This window comes from Xenopus tropicalis, chromosome 4, assembly GCF_000004195.4.
Source record: "Xenopus tropicalis strain Nigerian chromosome 4, UCB_Xtro_10.0, whole genome shotgun sequence".
In the NCBI taxonomy this organism is placed as follows: domain Eukaryota; kingdom Metazoa; phylum Chordata; class Amphibia; order Anura; family Pipidae; genus Xenopus; species Xenopus tropicalis.
This window is the reverse complement of record NC_030680.2, coordinates 119,733,182-119,760,905: the sequence shown is the minus strand read 5'-3', so window position 1 is coordinate 119,760,905 and position 27,724 is coordinate 119,733,182. Positions and strand designations below refer to the sequence as shown.

The following is a 27,724-nucleotide window of genomic DNA, read 5'->3' as shown; positions in this document are numbered from 1 at the left end:
TAAACAGAAGGGGATGAAATAAGACAAAACAAAATTAGAAAACAAGATGGGGCGGTTGCGAACATACTACTGACACTAAAAACAAATTGCAGCCTACCTTCCCTTAGGTTAACAATAAGTCTCAAATACAGCTCTGCGGATCCATAGGATCAAGGCATTCCAATAAAAGATTAGAGCCCTCTTGTGTTCTAGGATCTGTTGTTTGCAAAAACACTTACACCTGCCTTCAAGGCGATACTGCTACTAGTAACTTGTTGCCCCGCATAAAGTGAGCAGTGGGTGCTACACACCCCTTCCTATGCCTGTTACCTCTGTAGTACTGCTGTCAACAATCGGTGTTTGTGTATATACTAAGCAGCAGCCCATTACGCAGGAAGAGCTGTGCACTGGGAATATAATTATCTACCTTGTAAGGTAGAAACATGGAGTAGCTTCAGTTTCCCTGTTTAGCTCAACAAATACCATAGATTTTTAACTTAAACTTTAAAACTATAGACAAAGAGTATGTTCAGTACAAGCCCTACTCACTGCACTCGTGTTGAACAAGGGGCTACTGCCTCTTTAATGCACATTTAACCAGTAAAGCTGCCAATATTTACAGCAAGTATTTTTTTTTTTTTTCCCATTTACCCAGGTGTTCTTCACCAAGAGATTTCAATTCGATCAACATGGAGGGGCATCCCAAATAACATTGTTTCTGCAATATCCTTGCCAAATTCGCAAAAGCAAGATGGGTTTGATTATTTTGTGTTTTCCAAAGGTAGGTCTCATTATTTAGACTGAATTATATTATATACTTAATGAAGGATTGTCTTTTCTGTAATTAAAGGATACTGGGGGGATGACTGCATAATATATAAGCCATCAAAACACATGGGGCAGATTTACTAAAACGAACTAAAACTCAAACTCGTTTTCACAAATGTCTTACATTTTACTAAAAAGTCTGAATTGAAAAATTCAGAATTTTTTGACTCGTCGCATCAAAACCGACTTTTTTTGAATTGTTACACAAAATAATCAGCATTAGAAATTTGAAACCTTTGAAGTTTTGAAGCAAAAACAAGGATCCTCCTGGGAAAGGACATCTGCCATTGACTTGTACATGATCCCAGCAAGTTTTAGCGGACGAGATGTCAGATTCAGATTTTTAGCCATTTTGAAACAGAGTATATCTGGGAAAACCTGCAACTTTTTTTCCCACAACTAGTAGCGCTAAAAATCCGAATTGGGGGGAAAAAAAAAAAAATTCTGACATTTAGTAAATGGTATAAGGCAGATTTATCAACACTCTTTTCAAGGTTTTTCAACTGCCAGGAGGGGGTTCCCCACTGGCACAGTTTATAAGGAGAGGAGCAAGGCTTGAACATTTTTCTGTGGGGAAGTGCAAAAAAAGTAAACTCCCGGTGCATTAATCTCAAACCTCCTCACCCAACGTAACCTGTATCAAAAGCCAAATACAGTAACTCAAACCCTAAATCCTTGGATAAAGCAGAAATAAGAAAAAAAAAAAAAAAAAGCCAGATAGTCTCCATTTTAATCAAATAATGAATCCTTATTGGATGGGTTTATTTCACATTCAAATTATTAAGTAGACTTCGGGTATGGCAATCCAAATTGTGCAAATAAAACCGTATTGTACAAATAGTCCAAATCCCTCTGTGCATTATACGTTGGCCCCCAGGCAGCCCCCACAAACCAGCTGACTAACTAACGCTGAGCTATGCAATCTCTGCTTGTCGGCTACTTTACTATCTGGTGTTTTTATCTCTACTTCATCCAAGGAACTAGAATATTCAGTTAATTATATCCGCCTTGTGATACAGCTTACTTCTGGGGAGTAGTTAATCTCTCCCAAGAAAAGTCAGTTACTGTACCTACAAGTCTACATAGACTTTAAAAAATTAAATTAAAAAGGTGCATTTGGTTAGTTGGTACTGACATGTCAGCTATGCACTTCCGTAATTTATACTCCTCTAGTGACACGCATGTCTTGGTATGCAGCTACATGTCAGTTACATGGGTCGGACACCTGACAATCTCACCCCAGGAAACGACATTTGCAAATTCTACAAATTCTCAGTACAGCTTTCAGCAAGAGAGTTATAGGAAATGAACACATTGCTTGGAATCTGACCTATTTTCAAAATCAAAACTCAGAGATAAAGTGGAATGTTGGTCCATTTATCTGTAAAACAGCAGTGGAGGATCTATAACTCTATATACATTTAGCTATTTGCAATTAGTCTTCATTTTATTATTTAGTTATTTTATTTTTCACTTTTTGATCAGTAACTTTTCAAAACTACAAAAGAACCTAAGCAACCAGGGAGTGGGTTGAATGAGAGACTGGTATATGAATAGGAGAAAGGGACTGAATAGAAAGATAAGTGAAAAGTAACAATAATGAAAACACTGAAGCCTCACCGAGCAATAGCTTTTGGCTGATGGGGTCAGTGACCCCTATTTGAAAACTGGAAAGAGGCAGAAGAGAAAGTAAAATAATTAAAAATTAAAAAATGACCAATTGATATTTGTGCATGTAATATTTGACCTGAATTTGTTGAAACAAGTATTTAAATAACCCAGAAATGTGTATAATTTGCAGTGTGCCATTTATTCTGATGAGCCATTTTACTTTATTCCAGAGAAATATTACAACATAAACATGAGCAGTAAAGTTGCAATCAAGCCACCGCCCAACTCTGAACAGAAGATATCGAAAGACTGGTACAAGTGCAAAGAATGAGACAAAGAAAACGATTTAATAATAAAGAATTTAATTTTCGCTTAGAAAAAACGCTTAAACTTTACGATCAATCTAAAAACAAAAGAACAACCTAATTATTCACAAATGCAGAAAATATGCAGTTCTCTTAAATGTTACTTCGGTTTATTCCGCCTCTTCCCCTAAAATCAGATCCACCTGGAAAAAAACAAAAATCCCCAAATTAATATTGCCTGGTAACTCATAGTTCAACCGCATGAATATACAGGGAGAGTACCAGGCCTACCAGTTCCTGGAAAGATCTAAATGCAGGAACCCCCCTTTTTTGAGGGGTCCAATGAAAGCAATGACTTATGTATGTAATGCAATGTCACGGGGGGCATCTATTTACTCTGTAAAACTTGCATACAACAGGGATGCAGCCATGCCAGTGAATATACAGGCACCTTAGCAGAATGAGCAGAATTGCATGTTTGTCTATTTATAAAAATGAATAAAACACCAAGGAATGCACTGGTGCTTTTTCCCTCATCAATATTGTATTGAATAAATTTTTAGTTTCTTTAACAAGCTTGAGTGAATTGTCTGTAATTTAACTCCTACATATTACCTGGGTTACTCAAATCTTGAATCTTAAACTCAGGCCCTAGGTCAATCTTAGGCTGATGCCAGACGTGGCGCATTCTCTGCAAATAGAAAAAATCCTTCCCGAGGATAAGCCCCTCTGCTGTAAAAATCTTTACACTGTGGGTGGATCTGGAAGCACTGAATCCGCCTGGGTGCAGCCACATGCAGCACAATTGTTTGCAACCACATACTCGAGCATTTCCAGGCACAAATGTGCTGTGTTTGTCTGCACGCAGGTGGACTCGGTGTTTCCAGATCCAGACACATATTTACAGCAGATTACAACTGATTCTCTGCAAGAGTTTTTCAGCTTGCCAAGAATATGCCACATCTGGCATCAGCCTTAGTCACGAAGGCAATCCACTTGACCAGCGATCAGTGCTACTCTGTTGGCCATGGACTCAGATCATGTGCAGTTCACAATGCTGCTAGAATCTTTGGGCACTGATAATGCAAGAAACCAATTATATGAAAAGTTTCAAATTAGCAGAAGGACATTATAAGGAAACAATTCTTAAAAAAAGATTTCCTTTTTGTCTGTAATAAAAAACAGTACCTTGTGCTTGATCCTAACCAAGATATAATTGATCCTTATTGGAGGCAAAACATTATTTGATTTAATTATTGTTTAAAAGATTTGTCAGAAGACTTAAGGAAGGAGATCCAAATTACAGATAGACTTCTTATCCAGAAAACCCCACATCCCGCACATTCTGCATAACTGGTCCCATACCCATATAGAAACTTATAACAAGTAAAATGCCAGTGATTTCAGAGAACCATTCTATTTTGAGAATTTTGATTAAGGGTAGCGGTTTGGGCTGGGCAAAGTTAGCACTGAAAGTGGCATTTCTCTGTGTTGGCTTTTATTCAATTTAACCTGGTTTACAGGTACTGTGTGCTCAGAGGTAACAACAGCAGGGGACTTAGAAAACAATTTACAAAACAAAAGCTAAAAACAGTGGTATAACAAAAGGGGCCTGGGCCTCCCAGCAAATATTTTTGTCCAGGCCCTCCAACCTCCACTAAAAAATTGTAGCTGCCCCACGGTGAAAAAAACGGATGATCAAAATGATTCAAACGACTGCCACATTTTTCAAAATACAGTATTGCTCTGGCCACAACTTTCTCCATCTCTACCCTTGCAGTTTTGTAACACTACAACCAGGACAGTGTAGTGGCCTTTAGGTAGCACCCACGTCTATATTAAACAATACTGAGGCATATGACCCAATAACAAATTGCCAACAAATAAGCCAAGCCAATTCTACCTAGTAGGATTGTGCTCAAATACACAGATGGGGTCTGACTGAACAATATACAAACCTCTAGATCTTTTAAATGGACGGCCTCCGGGCTGTGGTTGAAGCCATACTCTTCGGGGCTTTGGTTTGCTGCTGCTTGTGTCTGTAAAGGTATATTATATTAAAATCATGCAACATTTTTTTTGCCATGCACGATCATATAAAAATGTAGGATTCACACTTCCACACTGCTCGTCATTTACTGGCAAATAAAAGCAAACCGTGCTACTCATATTCACTCATTGGGAGTGGGAGTTTGACTTTTTAGAATATTTAGCCAGCAAGAACCACTCAGCCAATAAATAAAGATGATACATTTTTAAAATTGGCGTATAGAGACTTCAGGGCTGCCTCTACAACCTGGAAACCTTAAACCTAAAACGTATTACTGCACCTTGTAGAGGTTTCCCCACCAGTTTTGTTTATATACACTAGGAGCCGAATAGAAAAAAAAAACGATGAAGTGTTCAATATACCAGCAATAGAACTTGATGGTGGATCTTGACTTGTGGAAGGAAGATCTGTTTCAGAAGGCTGAACAGGTTCTTCTTGAGTGTCCATCTCAAGTGTGGATTCTGCACCAATTCTGAAGGCAATACAAGTAGTAGACATATTAATATCAATCAAACAGGCCTTTTTTTAGCAGGTTTTGTGGCTAAAACAGTTATGAGAAGTATAAAGGGTGCCCTGCAGCCTTGCTACCTTTTGGACTTCATGCTTTTGGCCATAGTTAGAGGCTGAATCTGCCCCACAGTAACTGAAATGGATCCAGTCACAAGGCACACGACATAAGACTCATTTGTGTAGAAAGATTTTACATTTAAAAAAACACATTGCACACTTGACCACCTTTTGAAGTTGTTGCAAAGACTAACACCTAATGCTGTTTGTAGAAATTGCGTTTTAAAGGAAAAGGTAAAAACTAAGTAAGCTTTATCAGAAAGGTCTATGTAAATACAGCCATAAGCACTTACAGAAAAGCTGCACTGATTCCTCTATCAAAAGAAACAGGATTTCTTGTCTGTTTTTGTAAACATGTTCTTAGGGTATCCGACTTCCTCTTAGAAAAATCCTTCATTCCCGGGACCAGAATCTGCGCTATCTGAGCTCTGTCCGCTCTCCATTCTCCCGCCCCCACCCCCCCAGAAGAACTCAAAAAGAGTTTATTCCCCCACCCATCAGAATGTGTAATCTGAGCTACAAACAGCTAGAGCTGCAGCACAGAAGCTACAGAGACTGAGCTAAAATGACAGCCGCTATCTTAAAAGCTCCCTCCATTTGTTTTAAGGCTATTTACTCAGGTATGGTAAAAGCTTTCTGCAGAATAAATATAGCGTTCTAGGTGGCGCATCTATTGGCAGTAAAATGCCCAAATGCCTTTCCTTCTCATTTAATCTTCCCGAGAAGACCACAGCCATCAAAAACATCCAACATGCCATTAAGAAGCTATTAAAAATTGTCAGCTTTATTAGCCAAAAGTACTAAGATCCCATCAGCATTAACATTCCCTACTGCTACCTGCATGTTTTACTCATGTTCTAAAAAGGCAGACTTTACAAATGTAACTCTTACACATACAAACTAAGAAAAGGTTGTATACCCTTCAGATTCTGCCTCCACAAATACTTCATCCCCTTCATCAGCAGCTCCAGAGTCCACAGATGTAGGAACATTCCCAGTGGATGTGGTCACCATTGGAACAGACTGCGAGGCATGATCAGAAGTATCAGCAGCTGGATTCTCAGCAAAGACTGAGACTGCAAGGAACAAAAACCCAATTAGGTGAAAACCGGTAAAATGACAGGCACTTATTCTGTGCATCCACAGTTAGGTTTCTCCTACTTAACTCAGCATTAACTTCCGAGTGCTTTGTCATGCAAGACCAAAGGAAACATACTAACTTTTAGAAAAACAATTCAGTCTAAGTATTTATAAGCTACAGTAGTTTAGTGGGGTAAGAAACATTTGGAAATCTACAAAAACTAAAAATGAGCCTTTCCTATTTCAGCAGCTTGTGTTACTACAGTGTCACTATACGCTGGGCTCTCTGGCAGAACTGTGTGTAACAGTAGGTTGCAGAGTTAATCCTGGTACAAGGAGGGTCGCTTATGGCTGGCCTTGCTGTCATACCGTCATCATTTGTATGGTGTACTTTTTATTTCTAAATGACAGTTTACATAGCAAATACACTCTACCATTGAGCTGCAATATTGGTGTGTAGGTGGCATCTCAGTGCATTGTGCCTGAGTCTGAGCTTTCAAAAGGAGCCAGCACTACATATTAGAACTAATTTTCAGGTAATCCCAAGCCGGACTTGGACTTCTTACTATTGAGTGCTATTCTGATATCTATTGGGAGCTGCTATCTTGCTGCTCCCTTACCCATTGTTCTGCTGATCGGCTGCCGGAGGGGTGATATAACTTCAACTTGCAGCTCAGCAGTAAAGTGTGACTGAAGTTTAGCAGAGCACAGGTCACATGGCTGTGGCATCCTGGAAAATGAAGAATATGGCTGGGCCCCATGTGACAGATTTAAATGCAGGATTCTGTTGGAGAAGCTCTATTAACCCATGCATTTTGAAAAAAGCAGTACTCCTTTAAGCCACAATACCTTGTGCGTGCACAAGAGAGTGCGCATGGGGGGGCTTTTCCTTTCCTTTAAAGGATGCACATCTGGCATTAAAGCACGGGAATGTACAGCTATGGTAGAACTACACATCAACTCAGAAAAAAAAAAAAAATAGGGAAACACCATTTGCTCAGGGAGGTGTTGCAAAATGTTGCTGGGCCATGGATAGCAGCTCTCAATGTCTGGGACAATATACATAATGGGAAACTGATGAAGTGTGCATACCAGGTGCAGCAACTTGCAGTGGCGTTGTTGGGACACTGCGACCACCTGACTCTTCTTCATGTGCAAGGAACAGGGGAGTCTCATACATTCCTAAACCTAAACAGACAACAGAATGGATTATGAACAAATAGTGGGTATAATCTAATGCAGGTATATGTAAAACTATGGGGTGGAATTTCATTTTAGGGGCTGGAGCACCATGCATAGATAGCATTTTGAACACACTGAGGCCATGAGTCAGGCATACATTGTTGTTGTTACATAAGGAGATTTTGTAGGATGGTGTCCGATTGACAGATTGCATCCTACAAGTCATCTGTACTTGCATGGATTAAAAAAAATAATGGGTCTGATTGCATAATCTAATGTGCAAACTACATTAAAATGTTGCCCTCCAACATGACATGTGTGGGATGCAAACACAATATGCTGCATCAGCATCAGAACAGATAAAATCTAGTAGAGCCTGAAAGACTTTCTTCTCTATAAGGGCAGTGGCACTCCGGCGACTTCGGGAAACGCGTATGACATTCCACTGGCGATTTACATTCTTGCCGGTAGGATGGCATGTCAAAGAAGGTTTTCAACTTCAACTATGCTAACAATAACATTTAAAAAAAAACTGGAAGTACTCAACATAAACAAATGCTAATATTTTGTAGAGTCTCCAACTCCTAAGGCTTTTGGCCTGCATGTGTTCTCAAGTCCCTGAATGTACTTTGGCTTTGTGTTTGGGAGAGATAACCAGAACATACCTCCTTGAGAAGCAAGTTGGCCAAGGTCTGAATGGCTAGAACTAGCCTGTGGCATATCTTCTGGTGGCCCAAACCTAAAACGAGGGACACCTGCTACCTGTGGGGAACTGAATAAAAACAAATTTAATAGATACATGAATTACTACACATATATTTACTTAAGACTGCTTAATGGACAAGGAAACCCTCCGATTCACCACTTTACCAGTATCATTTCTACCCAACTCTGCTGAATCTTTTTTGTTTAACCAACATGTAATGTGCATGTCAACACTAGTGGCCACCATCTTAGGAGTACAGAGCAGAGATTAAAGCAAGCACAATTAAAAGGATGCAAGCGAAGCTATTCAGGACATTAAGTTCTTTGGCACCATTTCAAATAGACTTAGTACGAGAATTATTTAACTTTGGGCTTTCAATATCTTTTAACTGAGAATTGTATATCAAGGGCAAGTTTTAAAAATTCTACCAGTTAAATGGCTGTATTGGCCCATTGATGTGGTTTTCTTCAGCATAGATATTGAAAGCAAGGAAAAGATCACCTTCCCCTGGGCATGACATGCCTGTGCAGTGGGTAAACAGGTTCAACATAGGTGGGAGGGGATTAAAATTTGTTCACCTTGAACGGTTCTCTACACCGCCTTTATTATTCCAATGAAGTAGTGTAGCTTTTTTGCAATCTACTGCTCAACCACTTGCCTTTTGGTGGGCCCTGGTAAACTATAATCTCCCTAGTCAAAAATTAAACATTCATCTCAGGGATGCCCATTGAAATTAAAAGTGATATGGGGCACAGGGCTTGCAAGAAGATAACCCTACTACTTCAAATGTGTGATATTAATTGATGTGCACCCTACTGGCTTCTTTAAAAAGACCTTGAAAGAAGTACTTCCATTTGCCATGACTAATTATTGAAGGCACTGTATTATGAATTATGTCTGTGTATGAGGGATTCTATGCAAGGATTTTACAAATGCCTCTTCCGTTAGGGCAAAAGCACTACAGGCTGATTGAACAGCAAATGGGAACATGTTTTCCTAAGTCTTATAATATGAATGCATCAAAACAAGTAATATTGAATTTAGTCAGTTGTTGCACCTGTTTAGAAGGAAAAACTCTTACTTACTGGATAGCTTCTGCAAAGCCATCTGTCCGATGAGGTACAACAAGTGTAGGTGTGCTAGGCACTGTCCTGTCTTCTTCATCAAAAAAATGTTGCTGGAACAAAACAAAAAACAAACAAAATCTTCACTGAAGGTCTGCCCAGGCCTGAGCATCACTTACCTACTTCTTTTTAGACAATTAGACGGAGCGTATACAAAAAAAAAACAAAACTGCATATTGCACTGATACATGACATTCAAAAAGAAAATCTATAGCTATCAGCCAGATCTTAGAGATATCACTTTATATGCTTTACATGCAAAACAGCCTGTCAATACATTTAATGGCAACCACATGCCAACCAATGTTATAAGCTCCTGCCCACCCTATTACCATTTTAATCTTTAAGTGTGACACTAAAACACCATAGGGACACACTGAGCATGCAACACATATGTGAAACAATACACTTTCACAAACAAGCTGTTTAAAAAAAAAACTGAAAATAAATCGGAAAATAGTCTGCTTACCATGCCCCCGACACCAGGTGTGAGTTGAAGGCCACGTCCCACAGATTGCCTGCGTGCCACTGGAATTCTCTGAACACAAAAGACAGAAAATAAGCCACATTTTAAGCAGACACACACTAATTGTTAAATAGCATAAAGCTGAAAAAACTGGCAAGCCTTTCAAGACAATGGAACTAATTTACTAATGCAAGTGCTAAACTGCACCAGTGCAGTTACTAAAAGCAACCAATGAGTAGTTTGTTTTTATCAGTATGCTAGTCAGAAAATGAAAGCAAACATGACTGGTTACTATGGGTAACAGCATTAACTAAGAAGCAGCACATTGATCTCAAGCTATACAGTTTATGAAATACGGGTTTATACTGTGTACAAAAAGGAAGCAGTGTATCCTGGGGTGTGAGGGGGGTGTAGGGGTGGGGTGGGTTACATCACATCGCACTAAAATAACTAGTACAGATATCCCATTAAGAGCGAAATGGGAACCAAAAAGTTCCTAATTAGATTTACAAGGCCTTCCTCAACACAACATTTCAAAATGTATTTACTACAAAGAATTTCCTAAATTCTAAATAAAGATTTTATGGAAATTGTGTCAAATATGTAAATATTGTATCAAATATCCAAATTGAAACAGATATGAAGGACCCCCAAGAACCCCTCAGTAATTATTTGCTACCACACTGCATAGGTAACAGACAAGAGGCTTCCCTTGCTTTAAGAGTCAATGAGAAACATTGTGTTTTGCCACACATTAAGAATTTCTAGCCACAGGCCAGACATCTTGAAAAGCTTATGCTACAAGCTTTATACAAGAATACACATATACCTGTGCTGGTGGTGGTCCCAGCTCCTGTGGTGGAGCAAGGATTGTCAGACGGGGAGGGTGCGCTTGCCTTCGAGGCGACTGTGGAGGCCGGGGGCCTTGCCTGTCTGAAGCAGATGAAGGCTGTTCTCTTGGTTCTTGAAGGAATGTAGATTCTACTGAACCAGTATCCCCTGTAAGACAAGTGTTAACAGCAAATATAATCTTGACCTGTTCTATTGCCATGTTAATCACCTTATATACAGCAGCCAGCAACCAAGGTAGAGCTAGAGCAACTTTAACACTAACAGAAGGTTTCCCACCAAATGTAACTTTTCAAATTTTGAATTTGATGCATTTTAATTACTGCTGGCCTGGGTAGTTAAATCATGGGTCATAAGGGTTCAGTTAGTTTGCTTTTGATCTGGATTAGGCAGGTCAGGATCAAAAGCAAGCTGAACAGTTACGTCCCATGTGGCCCCCTTAATCGCTAACTGACAGGTAAGAGAGATGATACAAAGTAAGAAGTGTTTGGCTATTATGATAGACATTCATTTGCTCCAGCCTTTTTTAATTACATTTTTAACAAATTAAACTTTTTTTTTGTAGTCTAAACTAGCCGGTGAGTTTTATTTTTACAGTGAGCAGTTCCTTGAAGGAGTTTAGGAGCACCAGTTACACTCTGCATTACTGATGTGCATCCTGCTACGCAATAGGTTAAACTATTCACCAAGCCACAACTTTATACGTATCTCAGTTCCTCAATACTGTGGCTTAATGAATTTAGAATATTGGGATGGTCCTGGGAGTTAGTGAATATACCTTCCCAGCTACGCTGCCATACATATTACATATTCCTGGATAAAACTAATTTTGGCCTAATATTTTGACACCGTTTGGGGGGAGTCACAAGACCTTTTCCCCCCTCTCAAATAGTCACAATTTTAGTTCTATAAAAACTTATCGCCCAAGTAAGTACTTGATATCTATGGGAAGAAGGAAATTAGTGTATACCACTATTCTGTGAATCTGCTGCCCTTTGGTTTCCTTCTCCTGCAGTCATGCTATCCTCCGTCTCAGTATCAGGATCTGTGCCGTCGGCTCCCTGATAACAAAATAAAAACAAGGACTTTATTCCTAATTTTGCCTCTGCATTGGCAGAATTCTCTTACAGAACCCACAAAATAAATCAAAAACGCTAAACATATCTTAAGTATACTTAATTTACAAGAGACATCCTGCGATCACTTACTTCAGCATCATCTCCTTCATAATCGTCATTGCCATCAGCACTGCCTGTCTCTTCGTTACTATCATCCCCTTCCCCTATGCCAGTGTCATCCTCATCCTCCTCTTCATCTTCCTGCTCTTCTTCTTCATAACCCTGGCCATGTAAAATGGGACATAAGTAATCATTGCTCTGCTTTGGGCACTTGTAAATAAACCCTCTTTAAAAATTAACATTGGCTAAAAAAAATTGGTGATACCTCTCGCTCGTCTTCGTTTTCCTCATCGCTTATTACAATAACCAGGTTGTGAGTTTTTTTTGGTGGGGTGTCCTGCAAGGAGTCTTGAGAGGACTGCACATTCTGCAGTTGGTCAGAGGCTTGATTATCAATAACTTGAATTGTCTGAATGGGGCTTTCCTCACTTTCTTCCTCCAAAGGAAATTCCATAGTGCTACACTATAAAAAGATAAATATTTTATTTATGCATGCTGCATATATGTAAATATTATGATATCACAAGCCACTGAAGAGATCAAGAACCTTTGTGGTGACTGGTAATATCCTCATGTTATCACAGGGTATACATAATTCTTAATACACAGATTTCAGTCACAGCAAGTCATATATGACAAATTCTCTCTCTAAGCAGGGATCTTGAGTAAATAAGTATAGCAGTCCTGATCAAAAGGCTAAACACAAAAGGAATCCTTTTAGGGCAGGTGCCACCAGAACTAGCAAAATGGTACAATGGTAAAGATATTTGAAAAAGAACCAAGATGCCTAAAATGCTTTATACCAATAACGTGAAAAATGTTAAGAAGCAGTTAGAAGATTCTGCTCACAAATCTATTAGAGTAAGAGATTTCAGAGACCAAGCCAAACAGATAATGTTGCTATGAAGTGGTTAGAAGCAAATGGGACCAGGCCAAGGTCAATGAGAATACCAAATACCATGTTTATCCTACTTACGAAATCAATTTTTGCTTTTCATTTGAGGATACTGGCAGCATTGGTTAAACAGTTAGGTTAGAAGAGAAACGACTAATAAGTAACTAACTCCAACTTCTGCACCTTTTTGCTATAGCATAATGAAGGGGGGGGGGGGGGAACAAAAAAAAAACCCACAAGTAACTGCCAAGAACAAAAAGGGGGTTCAGAGAATAAGCTATGCCACAATCCACTTAATGAATAAAGGACTAGGCCTGGGAGCACAACACATTGCCTCAAAGAGCTATACAAACGTGTAAATATGCTCTTGGTACATACCCTGGTGTAGGTTAGACCCTAAACAAATAACTCTAGTAAGCGGGCTACCTATGTAGGTATGTTTTTGCCATTGCGTACCCTTCAAGAAACACACCCTACCTATATACCTCCCTTTACCATAGGCTAATGCAGAAGACACCAGGAATGTGCTTTGGAAGACTACATCTGGTGCCAGCCTATGTCAGTCATACCACTAAAAATTCAATATTCCTTCAGCAAATACAACTGGAGCAGGAAAGAAAAAGGTGCACATAATAGGGGATGCAAGGAAATAATTTCTTATGACAACACATTGTGAGCCAGAGAGATTAATGAAACCCATTATTTAGATGCCCATTGGGAAAAAAACACTGAATTTGAGAAAATGCTTACTTACTTGGACTTCCAGTACTTGTGTAAGAGCGTGTAGGGTTTCTTCAGTGTTGAGAAGAGATTCGGCTTCAGTTGTTTCTTCTATAACTTCTTCCTCCTGGCAAATGAAAACATTTATATGCAAATTACATGTTTAACAGTTTAATGACACTTAACCATGACATTCTTAATTCAGATTCATGTAGAAAGTATGAATTACTTAAAGTTTTGTAAAGGCTTATACACAAGACTTCAACAGCATAAAAAAAACCCAGCATGCTATATACGGAGAACCCTTAGCTTTCTATGTGTATCTTTCAAAATACTTAGCTAAAGGAAATTTATAAGGAACTACACATCATACAGTCAAGCAGGTGTAGCTTCCTTTTCAGTCAAACAGGAGAGAGCAAGTGAAATTTTAGCAGACTTTGTTGAGCAAAATATTATTGCTTTGGCTGCAATACTTAATCTGTTAAACACAAGCTCTACACTCAGACTCAGAGGAATAAAGCATAAGTTACACATATTGGGGTACAATAGGGTCAGTGCCATAATACAGTATGAAAAAGTGACAAACCTTCCGTTTTTTAGTTCGCTGTTGATCAGTATCATCTGCAATTTGCTCTGGAGCTTCTATAGTGCTATCTTCTCCGTCCTCTCGTGGCCTTTTTGAAATTGAAGAGCTTGGTGTTGCAGAATCTGAAATATAAAAAAAAAAAAAAAGTTGTGGTAGCTGCTTAATCAGTTAGCATGCCATAAGCCCCATAATGATAGCAAAAGTAATTGGTTGTACCAAGTGGCTAGGTTTAGAAGAATGTACTAGTCAGTGACACCTACACTAACTTCAAAAAAATAATGTGAAATTGGCAAAATTACAGACAATGACAATTATTCTTTAGTCTCCTAAAAACTTACAAGTGCCAAATGCTGTTGAGGTAGTTGGTCTCTCAATGGGAGAGCTCTGGATGATTTCCACAGGGGTCTCTTGTGTGGGAGACTCTATAGTGGCATGGGATTGTTGTGTTGGTTGCACAAAGGCAGTCGTTTGAGTTTGCTGCTGTAGAGTTAAAATTGGCTGAGGCAGGGATGACTGAACATTAGGGCTGGTAGAACGAACGGATCCGCTAGCACTCCCAAAAACTGGAACATGCTCCATTTGTCCTTCAGATTGAACTTATTTGGGGAAAAAAAACGCACCAATTAATGCTGCAAATCAAGAACATACAAGTCTTACGAAAATATACTAGCATTGAACAATCTTCCTTAGAACATGACCCATTGAAATAAAGAGATTTAGAGAGGCAAAACTTCCTTGTTCTGTAGCTATAAAGAGACATTTTATATCTGGCATGTACCTTCTTGTGTATCAACTTGGGTTGTAGGCATGACAGTTGCTGTTGGGGTACTGGTTGGAGTGGAAGCAGTTGCAGGAGTAACCATAGGACGGATGCTGGCTCTAGGCGTGGATTTGTTTACTGGCACAGCAGCCGTGGTGACTTTACTCGGAGTTGGCTTAATGTTTGCAGTCGGAGGTTCAGAAGTGCTTGCACTAGAAAGGTAGTTAATATACAATGAGTGTAATATTTTGATGTGCAATTAATTTACTTCATAATGAGTCGCTATTTTCCAGATGTCATCTCTGGAAAAAGGTCAAGGATAAATTTAAAAACTAGATCAAAAATTTACTTTGTCATATTTTAACAGGTTTTTAATAGTGATTTCTGTGTGTGACTGACCTTCCTCTTTCTCCAGCTGCAGTAGTAGGTTGAAGAGTTATTTGCCTCTGCTGTGGAATCTGCAAAGTCAAAGCAAAAAAAAATACAAATTGAATTTTTCCTAGAGCTTGCTGCAGCTAACACACCTTAAGAACAATACATTTTCTCCAACACACTTCTACTAGTTATTCCCCAACCCTTCAGTCTAGAAGCTGTGCTATGCAAGGAACACTCCAGGGGAAAGATCTGAAAGGGAGTGGGTGCCTGTGTTGCCTCTTTCATTAAACAGAGAAAAAGGATTTTACAGGTAAAACAGAAATCCCACCCTCACATTTCAGTTGGACACAGGCAATGGAGGGATGTCCAACAGCCCAGTTTCCTTTAAACAATTACAGCACTGCTTTTTGCCCTCATACTTTCCTGAATTACAGCCCCTTCACAGTTCAAACTTTATACAGTAAAACAATGTTCATAAAGGAACATTAAGGAAAAACCGAATGAACAAAGATTAAACAAGCTTTACTTTTCCAGTTTTTAAACTTTTAGGGTATAATACCTCTATTCACTTAAACATGGTGCAGAGTGCTCAGGATTAGTTTGATTTTTTTTGTACAAAATATCTGGGCAGGTCTCTGCCTTTCTTATTAAATTTTCTAGATATACAGACACACTGATGTGCTTAGGCCATAACAGAACAGAGTGCATAAGTGGGCCCCACACGGCCATCGTTCCATTTATTCAGTCGTACATGCAAAGAACTTAATATATTGCAAACAGGACGTGAAGAGGAACAGTGCACCTCTACACTTCATCAGACAAAAAAAAAAAAAAAAAACAAAAAAAAAAAAAAACACACTGGCAGACAGATCACCAGCAGATGATACTGCCAAACCTGGGCGATACACGGATATCGGTCAGATTGCTATACATACACACAATCTGTGCATGCATGGCCAGCTTGGGTAATCTTCTTTCAAGAACTGCCCCTGCATCACCATTAAGGGTATTTCTAACTTTGAAAGGTATGATCTTTAGTTTACCCTGGGAGTTTCTTGTGGCTCATCACGTTGCTCATGGTGCCTCTCTTGGTACTCTCTTAACTCCCTCTCTAAGCGAGAAATACGCCCATCATACTGGGACCGCAGAGCGCTCATTCGTACTTCCAACTCTTCCTTCTGTTGCTCCAGATTGGTATTTTTCTGTTTAAGATCTTCATTCTCTCTTGTTAGTTGCTCCTTAGCCCCTACAAAACATAATAATTGGAATATTTAAGCCTGAAGTAGGAATAAGTTTACATGAACACCTTTTCTATCATGGCACGCCCTGCTAAATGAATGGCTGGACAAATTTCCTAAAAATAAAGACAAAACCAGCCAATCATTTTTCTAGAACACAATTATTTTACCATATCCCTGAATTAACACTTTGCTACACAAACAGTTTAACCTGGCCCCTTGTGCAAAATCAAGTTTCTTCTGTAATTTAAATGGAAACACTCCAATCTTGATAAGCAAATTCTAGATAATTTAATTTTTACACCAGTAAATGGCCCCATCATTGACTGGTGTATGGTGAAAAGTGGGAGTTTCAATTAAATAGATAGTAAACTCATTATCTCTACCAGTTGGTCTCTCACCTGGAGAACTCTGGAGCTCAGGAGGTATAAGTCAGTGTCAAAAATTAAAAGCACAAGTGAATAGAACATGATCCCATCAGAATATGTAAAAATCACTGACTTACAACTATATTTGAAGACACTGGCATGCTCTTACTCCACAGGAAAGTAAAAAGGTCGGAATTCTTGACAAACACACAAATTAACAGGAAGAACAAAAAAAGCAGGCAAATGTATATATTACAAGGGCTGCTTTACCATTATTCTGTGTTAGTTTCTGCCTCACTACCAATAGTGTTTTCTTGGTTTTCTCCTCTTTCTCGTTCATCTGCTGACGCAACTGTTCCTCTTGAGCAGCCTTATCCTGTAGGTCTTTATGAACCCGGGACAACTCTGCCTGCATGCGCGAGGTTTGCTCCTGATGCTCTTTTATTTCATTTTCTTTGTCATCTAAAGTCTACAAAATTTAGTTTTAGAAAATGTTATAATGTAGAGCTGTTAAATTTGTGAAGGAATGCAAATTAAATAATCGTCATTTCTAAAAAAAGGGGGACTCATGAAGAGAAGGAAACAAATGCATTAAAAGCTTAGGTCACAATGAAATGTCAAACGTATGTTAAGGTTAGTAAAGTTTAGTAAAAGAGGTGTTGGTCAAGTAGAGTTTTAGCAGAGCTTTTAACCTTTTGCAAGTTGTCCACAGTTGTTTGCATGGCTGAAACTTTGGCCTCAGATCTTTCAAGGCTGTCTTTTAGCTCCTGCATTTCTTTCTGGGAAGCTTGTTCCTGCAATTGCTCTGCCTTGGCTGTAGAAGCCTCTGCCACCAGCTTAAAATAAATAAAAATTTTAGTATGAAAAACAGACTAATATAAAGCTTGTTATACACTGAACCTTGACATTCAAGGGAACAGATAATGCGACGAGTCATAGATAATATTACAAGGGTAATCAAGTGCAAAGCGGTACATCCAATAGAGAGACTAATCACAATACAGATATTCTTAGTCAATTCTTGGAGGTTTTTAGATTATCTGCCCAACTGTCTCATATGATTTAGACAACCTGATCAAGAGAAAGGGGTACAAGTCCTGTCCTATTTTTAACAAATAAGCAGTTCTCAAACAGGTGGCATGTACAAAGGTTTGCAACCCTTGCACACAGACCAGATAGCACCAGTACTACTAAAAGAAAAGGACAGATTAGATATATTAAAATAATTGCCTTCTAAAGGCTCACCGTGTCATGAGTGACTTTCAACTCCTCGTATTGTGTTTTGTATCTCCTTCCAATTTTTTTAACTTGTGTTATGGTTTTGGTTTTCTCTTGTATGTCGAGTATCTTGGCATCAAGCTCTTTCTGAAGTTTATCTTTCTCTGCCTTTATTTTTGTTAGATCTTCCTTGACACTCTGCAGTTGGTTTTGGCATGTGTTTAAAGATGCATTTGTCCTTTTGAAAAAAAAATTTAGCCATTAGTACAAGTATTATACCAGCAAAGAGAATGTCACTCAAACAATGCTCTCCCTAAAGGCTCGAGATTAAAAAGCTTTGTTATAATGAGTGATATAAGATAGACCAGTGCTGTCCAACTTCTACGGTGCCGAGGGCCGGAATTTCTCTAGCATACATGGTGGAGGGCCGCTAATGGAAGCCAGTTTTGACCACTCCCCTTTTTGAAACCACACCCACTTCAAACCACACCTATTTTATCACAATGGTGGTAGCACAGCAAAATCCCAAATGCTTGGTCCTTACTGTGGGGATATCAACCATCATTCATATGTGAAAGAATTATGTCATATTAAGATATTCCATATGCCGCCGCCGCCTCCTCCTCCCCTGTGGATAGCAGAGCAACCCCCAGTACATAATTACACACCTTAGGGACCATTTAATGGCTAACAAACTCCCACAACAAACCCCTGCCAGGTTCACCTCCCACAAGCAGCATAGGGCAAGCAGAGTATGGCACACACAGGCAGCACTCTGCCTGCCCTACCCTGACTGTGTGTGCCATACCCTCCCTGCCCTACCCTGACTGTGTGTGCCATACTCTGCCTGCCCTACCCTTCCTGTGTATGCCATAGCCTCCCTGACCTATGCTGCCTGTGTGTGCCATACTCTACCTGCCCTATGCTGGCTGTATGTGCCATGCTCTGCCTACAGTACCTATGTCTGAGGTGTGAAGAAGTGAACAATGGGAGTGATTACAGTCTGAGCCTGAGGTTTGAAGGGGTGAACAATATGGGTGATTAGAGCCTGAGCCAGAGGTGTGAACACTGCAGGGGGTGAACAATGCAGGTATTAAAAAGGTGTGAAAAACACAGGGGATTACATTTTTAAACAATACAGGGGGATTACAGCCTGAATCTGAGGTGAGAACCATGCAGGGGGCCAGTTAATCTCAGTACTGATACCATTTAATGCTTACTCAAAGGTAAGCCATCAAAGCAGCCAGACAGGTGGGGGCCACACAGAGGGGGGTCGCGGGCCGCCAGTTGGACAGCACTGAGATAGACAATCATGGAAACAGAGGATTGCCCCGATCCCCCCGAACAAAAAAATCTGCCTGTATTCAGTAGCAACTAATCTTTTATATAGAGATAAGGAACTAGAATGCCAATTATTTCATGTTCAGAACATCTTTCAACTTGAAATTGCAGTATAACAGTTTGAATGTTAGTTTTAGATTGTTACATTTGGATGTACGATCGATATCCGAACGTTCGTCGGAAGAAGACTAAAATCTGAACATGTATGGCCAGCTTAACCCAAGTCTAGAAATATACGGTGTGTTTTCAGAGTCTTTTGGGCCTTTGGATCTACCTGTAATTAAAGGTAGGTAGAATACAAATAAAATAGGTAATATGAGTTGTATATGCCCCTTAAATACAGATCACAATATAGTGCAGCAGAATTGTAGATAAAGTTGAAATATGAAAAATATTCTTAGTTTTTACCTTGCAACTTCAGTTTTTAGCTTTCCAGTTTCTTCGGTCAACTGCTGAATACGCTTAGTGTTAACCTCCCTCTCTGAAAGCAGCTTCTTATACTCTTCAGCATCCGTATCCTTTTGCTGATTCAATAAATGCTTGTAGGTTAAAAATAAATGAAAAGTGTGAATTAGCAGCTCTCGCAGGTTTGTGAAGAACTACTGAACTGGTTGCTTTCGTTAATGACACAGATGATAAAGTTAATGTATATTTTCAGGGTGACCCAGAGTGCTCATTACAGATGCCACTTACAAACAAACCATGGAAGATATGCTGTCATTACAAGCAGAAATCAGAACACCCCATGGGAGATACTTGCAAAAAGGTAAATACACCAAGAACTATTTTGGCTTGCAGTGCATTTTTTGGAGTTCCACTTTTTTTGCACTAACCCATAAAACCTGCAAAATTTGAGGTTTTCAAGTTTCCCTTATTACTAATCAAGCATACAATATGCCAGTTTATTATTAATTTAGAAAAAACTGAAATTCACAAACTCAAAAATGGATAAATAAGGCGATAAATCTGTACCCATACTCATAACACATGCTGGACTGGCTGATATATTTTAAGATGGTGGTAATTACAGGTTTCCCTCTGTGACCTGTGTCAGTATGAATCATGTGCTAATGTTATTTTAATGCAGAGCACTATATTTCCCCAATACTCCTAATCTTTTCAGTGAAACTTCCGATTTGCGTCAAAATGACCATCACACACAGCTGTGCCAGCTACAACTTGCAGTTTGTAAATGAGCCCTATGCTCTGGCAATATTGGAATACAGAAGGTTTAGGGAAATGGCTCAAAGATACAAATATGCAAAGTTATTATTCGATAATGATTCAGTTAATGTGCAATGAACTATAATACATAACTATGGTAGCATTAGCTAGCTTTTCTATGTATAAAATGGCGGGACAGACCTGTGTTCGAGCCCTCCAGCGCTTGACATCCTCCTCCAATAATTTCTTTTCAGCCTGCAGCATTCCACTCTTCTCACTCAGCTCCGCATTGGATTCTTGCAATGGCAGGATGTTTGATTCAAGTTTACGTATCTGAAATATTAGTATTATCCAAATTATTAATTTCAACTCACAACAATTTAAACTTCATGAAGCCAATAATTCACACAGCAGTAACCTACAAAACAAACCTCAACTGCTATTGCAGCACTTTCTGCATGCCAAATAAAAGGTTAAAGTTTCAGTACCACCACCATCCAGGGCAAGTTTAACAGAAGGACTGTCCAATGATAGAGCTGCAAAAGCATTTCTATGTTCCTCACTCACCTTTGCTTGCAGTTGCTGCAGTTCCTGTTCTTGCTTTTCCTTCTCTTCCCTCAAAATCCTGTTACTTTCTATTAGAACATTCATAGTTTCGGTTTTCTTCATTAGTTCTTCATGCTGAGCCATGGTCTTGGCAGTTACCTTTGAAGAGTGCAAGTTACATCACAAACTGTTGCATGTTACATGCAAGTAGGAAGTCACACATAAAGTACCATAATGGTTTATTTGATAGGTAGACACACTACAGGATTTAAGATGCAGTAGGAGTATAAATAGTTACGGGCTCTCTTTAAATTAAACCAACCCATATCAATTTGCTTGGATTGTACCTTAAAATGGCTAGCATATTTCTGGGGGAAATATTTTCAGATGACACGTTAATTGGCAGGTACAATCCACAGCTGTACCTCCACCACTGTCACTGTGCTGCATGTTAGTATGGATGCGAACAGAAACACTGATTATGTACAGTATCAAACCAAATTAGCCCACAGCCTAAACAGACAGATACTGTACTATGAGCCAGACAGCTCCCCTTCACTTCCTTGTCAGTGTACCATGCATTGGGCCACATGGTTTATAAGTAGATTGTTATAGGATGCCTGGTAAATAAACATGCCAATATCAATGATACATGCTCCAAGAGACTGAAGAAATCTAGCATAAAGCAAGAGACAACCTACCTGCACTTTCTCACGCTCAGCATTCAAGCTGTCCTGCAGCTCATGCACTTCCCGTTCCATGTGCTCTATGCGCTGTCTGTACCGCAAGCATTCAACTTGTGCAACTTCAAATCTGGCTTCGGCTATCTCCTTCTCCCGCCGAACAAATCTACAAAATAGGTTGCATTTCACTCGAGATAATGAGCCAAGAACGGTGCAGACTACCCACCATTTGCACAGTTCTGTTATGGCATTATCAAGTTATTGAGATTTCCTTTTGAGGGCAGAACTCAAATTACTGCTTTTTATTCCAATTCTCATCTAAAACGGGCTTGTTGCGGGCGACTAATCTCCGCGATATGACATCCCACCGGCTTGAATGTAAATCACCAGTGGGATGGCATATACGGCTCTGCGATTTCGCAAAATCACGGAAGATGCCTTGAGAGGAAACTTCCGCAATTTCGGGAAATTGCAGCACTGCATATGCCATCCCAATGGCGATTTACATTCAAGCCGGTGGGATGGCATATGGGGGAGATTAGTCGCAGGCGACTAATCTCCCCGTCTACCATGGCTATAATTCAGTTTTTACGGGGATAATAAGGCCCACTATAGGCCCTCAGTAAGTGTGGAAATATTTAAAATGGACTAGTACAGGTATGGGATCACTTATCTGGAAACCCATTATTTAGAAAACACCATAATACAACACTATAAATTCCCGCATGGCCCTGTTCAAACAAGCATTTTTTTCCAGATTTGCTTTTCATCTATAATAACCAGAAGGTACAAGTAGTTGATTATAACAAAGATATGAAATCCATACAGATGGCAAAACCACCCCGGGTGCTTCAAATTAAAGAGAAACCTCAGAATTCCAGAACACCAGGTGCCAAGCATTGCAGGTAACTACTACACCTGCATTGTTCTCAGAAGAATGATAGGTAGATAGATGGTTTGTTGCAATATCCCTAGTCAGAACCCGCATAACATTAAACTGCATATAGTTTAAATAAGAAATGCTCAAATACACACAGCATTGGCATTGCAGCACTGACAACAAAAGCATTTTGCCACAGTAGTACTTTGAACTGGCAGGACACATATGCCTCTTCTGGAGAAACTCAAAAATAACAGTAAGGCAAGTTACATGGCATGTGCCACTGAATTATAGAATTTCAATTTGTAATAGATAAACTACCTTATTTGCATATACAATATCCAATTTAAATGTAAGGTAAATGTATCAAGTGGCTCATCTAATCTCAGAAGTCAAATATATTTTACCAAATAAGGAGTTTCTTATGCAATAAAACAGTATACCTGAGAATTTCCATTACTTGCTCCTGGGACTTGCCCTCCTCACCGAATGATATATTCAACGCTCCCTCCTGAACAGAGCTCACCATCTTTTTACTGAGGCTTTCAATCTGCTCATGAAGCAGTCTGTTCTGTTTTTCTAGATCTTCGCAACGTGACTGTATCTGGGACACTTCCTCCTACAGTTATGTAGCAAGTATGTAGCAGTCAGAAAAGCCAAAAATATATAGATCATTTGAAAGAAAGCTTTAATAGCACAGCCTGACTTCAACCAGATATAAAAATAAATTGGACAATGGAGTCAGTGTGACTTATGTGTAAGTAATACAATATAATATACTTTGATTGTAAGCTCCACTTGGGCAGTGTATAAGAGTATAACATCTATAAAGTGCTGCTAAATATGTCACTGCCCACACAGGGATGAACCTCCCGAAGCGGGCGGCCATGTTATTTAGCATGCGCATTAGTGAGACTCAATACTGTAGGAGCCTATTTTTTTTTTTTTTAAGACTGTTTCCCTCAACCGAAGCGCGGGTTCTATTATTCTGCACCTCTGGTGGGGGAAGCAATTTTAGTGTGATAGGGCAACTTTAAGTGGTTTAACAAAATTATTATATGAGCGTTTTAGGAATTAGCACTATTTTTATACATAGCCTCCCCATTTTCAGGGGCTCAAAAGTGCATAATATTTTTTGCATCCAACGTCAGCCTAAAGTCTGAAACCCATGATTTGCTTAAAATGCTGGGTTTCCACCCTGGAGATGCATTACAGCAGCTATCAGTTTCTTTACTTGCTAAAAGTGCAGACGGTCAGCTTTAACTTGAATGGTTTAGAAATTACATGACTTTTATATGTATACCCCCATCCTTTTAAGAGATGAAAAATTGGACAATTGACTAAGCAGCTGTTCCATGGCTAGGTGTTCACCTAGCCATGGAACAGCTGCTCAGTCAATTGTCCAATTAATTTTTCATCTCTTAAAAAGGATGGGGGCATGCATATAAAAGTCATGTAATTTCTAAACCATTAATTCAAGTTAAAGCTGACAGTCGGCACTTTCAGTCAACATACATTATATAACTAGCTGCAATATTTAAAAAAATAAATAAATTCAAGAAAAATCAGGAATATACTAGAGAATAACCTTAAGAACCACAAATATTCCATATCTATTAAAAGGAAAAATCTATGAAAACTTGTCAGTAAAAGTTGGCAAGCTTCAACAAAAGTCAATGGGAATTCTCTAACAAAACTAAATTTTTCTTCGTAAATAAGCTAGCAGTTGAGAAGAAAAGTTGGACGAGTTTTGTTGTGGTTATTTTATTTTGCATCCAGTTTTTTTCGCAAACTGAAATTTTGATAAATCTGCCCTTAGTATGTGCCACATGGAGGTATTCTCCAGAAAATGTAACAGGGGCATCACCATTATGGGTACCAAAGGCATAATTGAAGCCAACAGTAAAAGTGAAACATTTATACATGTGTATAAAGCACAGAAGGATCATTCAGCCAAATCTAAATACTATAAGGAGCATGTGACCAAAGATTTTTTCCACTTGAAGTCATTTCCCACCTTGAGCATTCTCTCTCGTTCTTCCCAGGAAGCAGTGCATTCCAATAACTGAGATTCTGCTTTCTGTGCCGTCTCCTCGAACTTCTGGCGTACAGAAGCAGCACTGGCAAGCTGTTCCTTAGCAGCCTGAAGGGCCTCAACATCTGCTGCATGTAGCATCAACTCACGCTCATATTTATTCTGTGCCTCAGCAGCTATTCTAGCCTTGTAGAAAAAAAAATTTATGTTATACACAAAACCCCAGAAAACAAAAAAAACCATATGTATGTATGTGGAACTTACTTGCTCTTGGCAGTCCTGTTTAGCTTTCTGCTCATTACTGGCAGATGTTGTAGCTCTTTGAAGAGCTTGCTGCACTTCTGCTTGAAGGCTGGAATGACTCTGTCTAAGCTGTGTTACCTACGTGAAACAAAACCCACAAAGCTTTAAAATATCTTATTTGTAGTAAAATGTTCATAAGAACCATACCCCGACATGAAATGACGTATTAGACATGGTGTAAATCAGTCTTAAATCGCTTACTAAAAGTATCAGTGTTTTACTGCAGTAATAGCGAATAGGCTTTTTTCCTTTAATAGGTTTAGTAATGGCACCTACTAATGCTTCCCACCAAGAAGGGTGAATCCGTTACAATCTGAATATGTACAGATAAAAACTGACCAAATCCAAGTGGAGACTTGTTGAGCACAGCTAACATTGGTAGACACTGCTTCAATACATCCAAATAATGAAACACACGCAGTAGTTGTGAAGGTGAATTCTTACCCCAATTGGAGTGGGTCCAGGTCCCAGACCTTCAGGTTAGGGAGCCATGTAGGGATTAACAAATAAACAGCAGGCAGGCACTCTGGTATCCACAAATCAAAAAGTCAGGAGAAGCAGCTTGTAGTAGTCATAAAAAGTTTACATTTTATTTAAACCATACATAAAAATAGGCTTCTGCATATATTTTTATGTATGGATTAAATAAAATGTAAACTTTTTACGACTACTACAAGCTGCTTCTCCTGACTTTTTGTGGATACCAGAGTGTCTGCCTGCTGTTGTTTTCTTGTTAATCACTGCTTCACTACACACTATGCAACCACATAAAGTGTCACTGAGAGGATCTAGAATATTGCAGCATACCACCACTATGACCTCAGTAGAGCAGGCAAAAAGGTACTGCAATTGCATTCAAATCAGAGCAGCACGGATACATCCAATTATAAAGAAATGCGTAGATTAAATGATTCCTGAATAATGGTGGTAGCGCCTGTCTCCAGAAAAAAAAGTGTGTTGTGCTCAATAACTTCACTAACAATTAAATAGTAGCAAAGAAACTTCAATTTTGTTCCTATCCATTATGAGCCAGTACTTTCTGCACTAAGCCACAATGGGGCTCATTTAAGAACAGTGGGTAAATTAGCAGCTGGGCATTAGGCCACAGCAACAGATTAGTGATTTTCAGAGCCAGAGGCAGGTAAAATAAAGGTTCACATTTGACTGGCCAGCTTAGATTACTGGCCATGTGCAAAAATTACCATGGGCAAATAAACAAGCTCCAATTACTATAGACCAGGGCTGGGCAAACTACGGCCTGCGGGCCACATCCGGCCCCTTTGCCTTTTTAATCCGGCCCGCCGACGACGCCAAGTCTCATCACGCGAGACATGGTGTCATTGGCGTGCCGGAATTAAAGAGAGAAGAGGGCCCGCCCTGGCCCGGGGGTGAGTAAATGTGGCCCATGAGCCAAAAAGTTTGCCCACCCCAGCTATAGACACTTAGTAACCGTTATTTAGGCTGAAAAAAAAAAAAAAAATCCAAAAAGTCCTGTGGGCACTTCAGGCAAGCTCATAATGTTTACCTGCTGTTCCATCTGCTCAACAGTTTTGTGCTTCTCATCGCGGAGTTCTTGTTTCTCCTTTTCAGATTCCATCATTTTCTTCTCTAACTGTGACTGGTACTCTGAGGCCTCCTTCAAGCGCACTTCTATTGTTTTTCTGGCCTCTTCAGTCACCTATCAAAAAGAATGGTTAAGTAATACATCAGGAATTAAGCTCAACAGTAAAACAAGGGCCTAAACATCCATTGCTGCTATTGTATACGGAATCGTTTTTATTTTTATAAATAAAAAAAAAAATCTTGTTGGATAAATATACATAGAAAAGCAGTTCAATCGGTCTTAGAAGGCTATAAATATTTAATGGACAATAACATAATATACTGGGCAACAATGTAATGTAACCAGTTGAATGTATTCAGTTCTCAGCTCGGACATATAGTAACTTAAACAGTAAATGAGGCACTGATGCTAGAAACATTATACACAACACATACGCAAAGTTCTCCAGCAGATTGCTTCAACTTGTAAAACAGACCAAGACTAGAACGCAAATGTACCTGCTTTTCTTTGTTAAGGGATTCTTCCAGACTTAGAACTACAGATCTGTACTGCTCTACATTGCTTGTAGCGGTTTTCAGTCTCTCTTTAAGATCGTTAACTTGCTCTTCAGATTGTCGCAGCTTGGTCTTAATCTCTTCCACATCTTCAATATTAACATCCTTGTCTAGAAAAAATAAAAGCACAAGGATTAGACTTCCAATATAAAAACACCCAACAGAAACGTCATGTGCATTTCTCTTTCCAATCATTACCATTGCTGGCAGCCTGCTGGCTTGAACGAGATGCAAGTTGCAGTTCAAAGCTATTTAGTTGCTGCTTTAAGACAGAGATTTCTTTATGAGAATTCTTGAGCAGTTCCTTTGTGTTATTGTGAAGGTTCAATTCAGTCTCATACTGCTTCTTAAGTTCCAAAACTTGTACCTAAAAATAGGAATAGGTTTTAAGCTTCAAACAACTGGTAGGGGACATGACATGGTAGGTAGGAGCTTTCAGTAAAAGGTAGCAAAGCTTCTTAATTCTCAGTGGGGTTTGTGAATCTTGAGAAGGTAAAACGCTCATATTGGTGAATTCATTACATGGCTAGGTGCCTTTAGAAAAAGCAAAACAGGCAGCTACAGGATAC

General features: G+C 39.3%; 2 protein-coding genes across 4 annotated transcripts in view; one reads left to right on the top strand and one right to left on the bottom strand.

Annotated features, from left to right (window-relative positions):
- The window catches only part of prg4 (proteoglycan 4), a 43,004-nt gene extending 40,186 nt beyond the window's left edge, over positions 1 to 2,818 (top strand). For all 3 annotated transcript variants that reach the window (XM_031901070.1, XM_031901071.1, XM_031901069.1), the window contains 2 exons: positions 635 to 760; positions 2,649 to 2,818. In XM_031901070.1, coding sequence (XP_031756930.1) covers positions 635 to 760; positions 2,649 to 2,749 — 227 coding nt within the window. In that variant the 3' untranslated portion in view covers positions 2,750 to 2,818. The remainder of the gene's footprint in view (positions 1 to 634; positions 761 to 2,648) is intronic.
- The window catches only part of tpr (translocated promoter region, nuclear basket protein), a 45,344-nt gene continuing 20,228 nt past the window's right edge, over positions 2,609 to 27,724 (bottom strand). The window contains exons 21-51 of the mRNA XM_002933768.5: positions 27,354 to 27,522; positions 27,099 to 27,265; positions 26,563 to 26,715; positions 24,999 to 25,115; positions 24,717 to 24,920; positions 23,143 to 23,318; positions 21,838 to 21,985; positions 21,158 to 21,295; positions 20,792 to 20,923; positions 19,835 to 19,965; positions 18,113 to 18,323; positions 17,560 to 17,703; positions 17,138 to 17,336; positions 16,305 to 16,507; positions 15,286 to 15,344; positions 14,905 to 15,098; positions 14,465 to 14,722; positions 14,127 to 14,248; positions 13,575 to 13,667; positions 12,191 to 12,388; positions 11,956 to 12,087; positions 11,718 to 11,808; positions 10,728 to 10,897; positions 9,902 to 9,970; positions 9,394 to 9,485; positions 8,268 to 8,374; positions 7,513 to 7,608; positions 6,260 to 6,416; positions 5,136 to 5,245; positions 4,682 to 4,762; positions 2,609 to 2,926 (exon numbers count right to left, since the gene is read on the bottom strand). Coding sequence (XP_002933814.3) covers positions 2,877 to 2,926; positions 4,682 to 4,762; positions 5,136 to 5,245; positions 6,260 to 6,416; positions 7,513 to 7,608; positions 8,268 to 8,374; positions 9,394 to 9,485; positions 9,902 to 9,970; positions 10,728 to 10,897; positions 11,718 to 11,808; positions 11,956 to 12,087; positions 12,191 to 12,388; positions 13,575 to 13,667; positions 14,127 to 14,248; positions 14,465 to 14,722; positions 14,905 to 15,098; positions 15,286 to 15,344; positions 16,305 to 16,507; positions 17,138 to 17,336; positions 17,560 to 17,703; positions 18,113 to 18,323; positions 19,835 to 19,965; positions 20,792 to 20,923; positions 21,158 to 21,295; positions 21,838 to 21,985; positions 23,143 to 23,318; positions 24,717 to 24,920; positions 24,999 to 25,115; positions 26,563 to 26,715; positions 27,099 to 27,265; positions 27,354 to 27,522 — 4,371 coding nt within the window. The 3' untranslated portion in view covers positions 2,609 to 2,876. The remainder of the gene's footprint in view (positions 2,927 to 4,681; positions 4,763 to 5,135; positions 5,246 to 6,259; positions 6,417 to 7,512; positions 7,609 to 8,267; positions 8,375 to 9,393; positions 9,486 to 9,901; positions 9,971 to 10,727; positions 10,898 to 11,717; positions 11,809 to 11,955; positions 12,088 to 12,190; positions 12,389 to 13,574; positions 13,668 to 14,126; positions 14,249 to 14,464; positions 14,723 to 14,904; positions 15,099 to 15,285; positions 15,345 to 16,304; positions 16,508 to 17,137; positions 17,337 to 17,559; positions 17,704 to 18,112; positions 18,324 to 19,834; positions 19,966 to 20,791; positions 20,924 to 21,157; positions 21,296 to 21,837; positions 21,986 to 23,142; positions 23,319 to 24,716; positions 24,921 to 24,998; positions 25,116 to 26,562; positions 26,716 to 27,098; positions 27,266 to 27,353; positions 27,523 to 27,724) is intronic.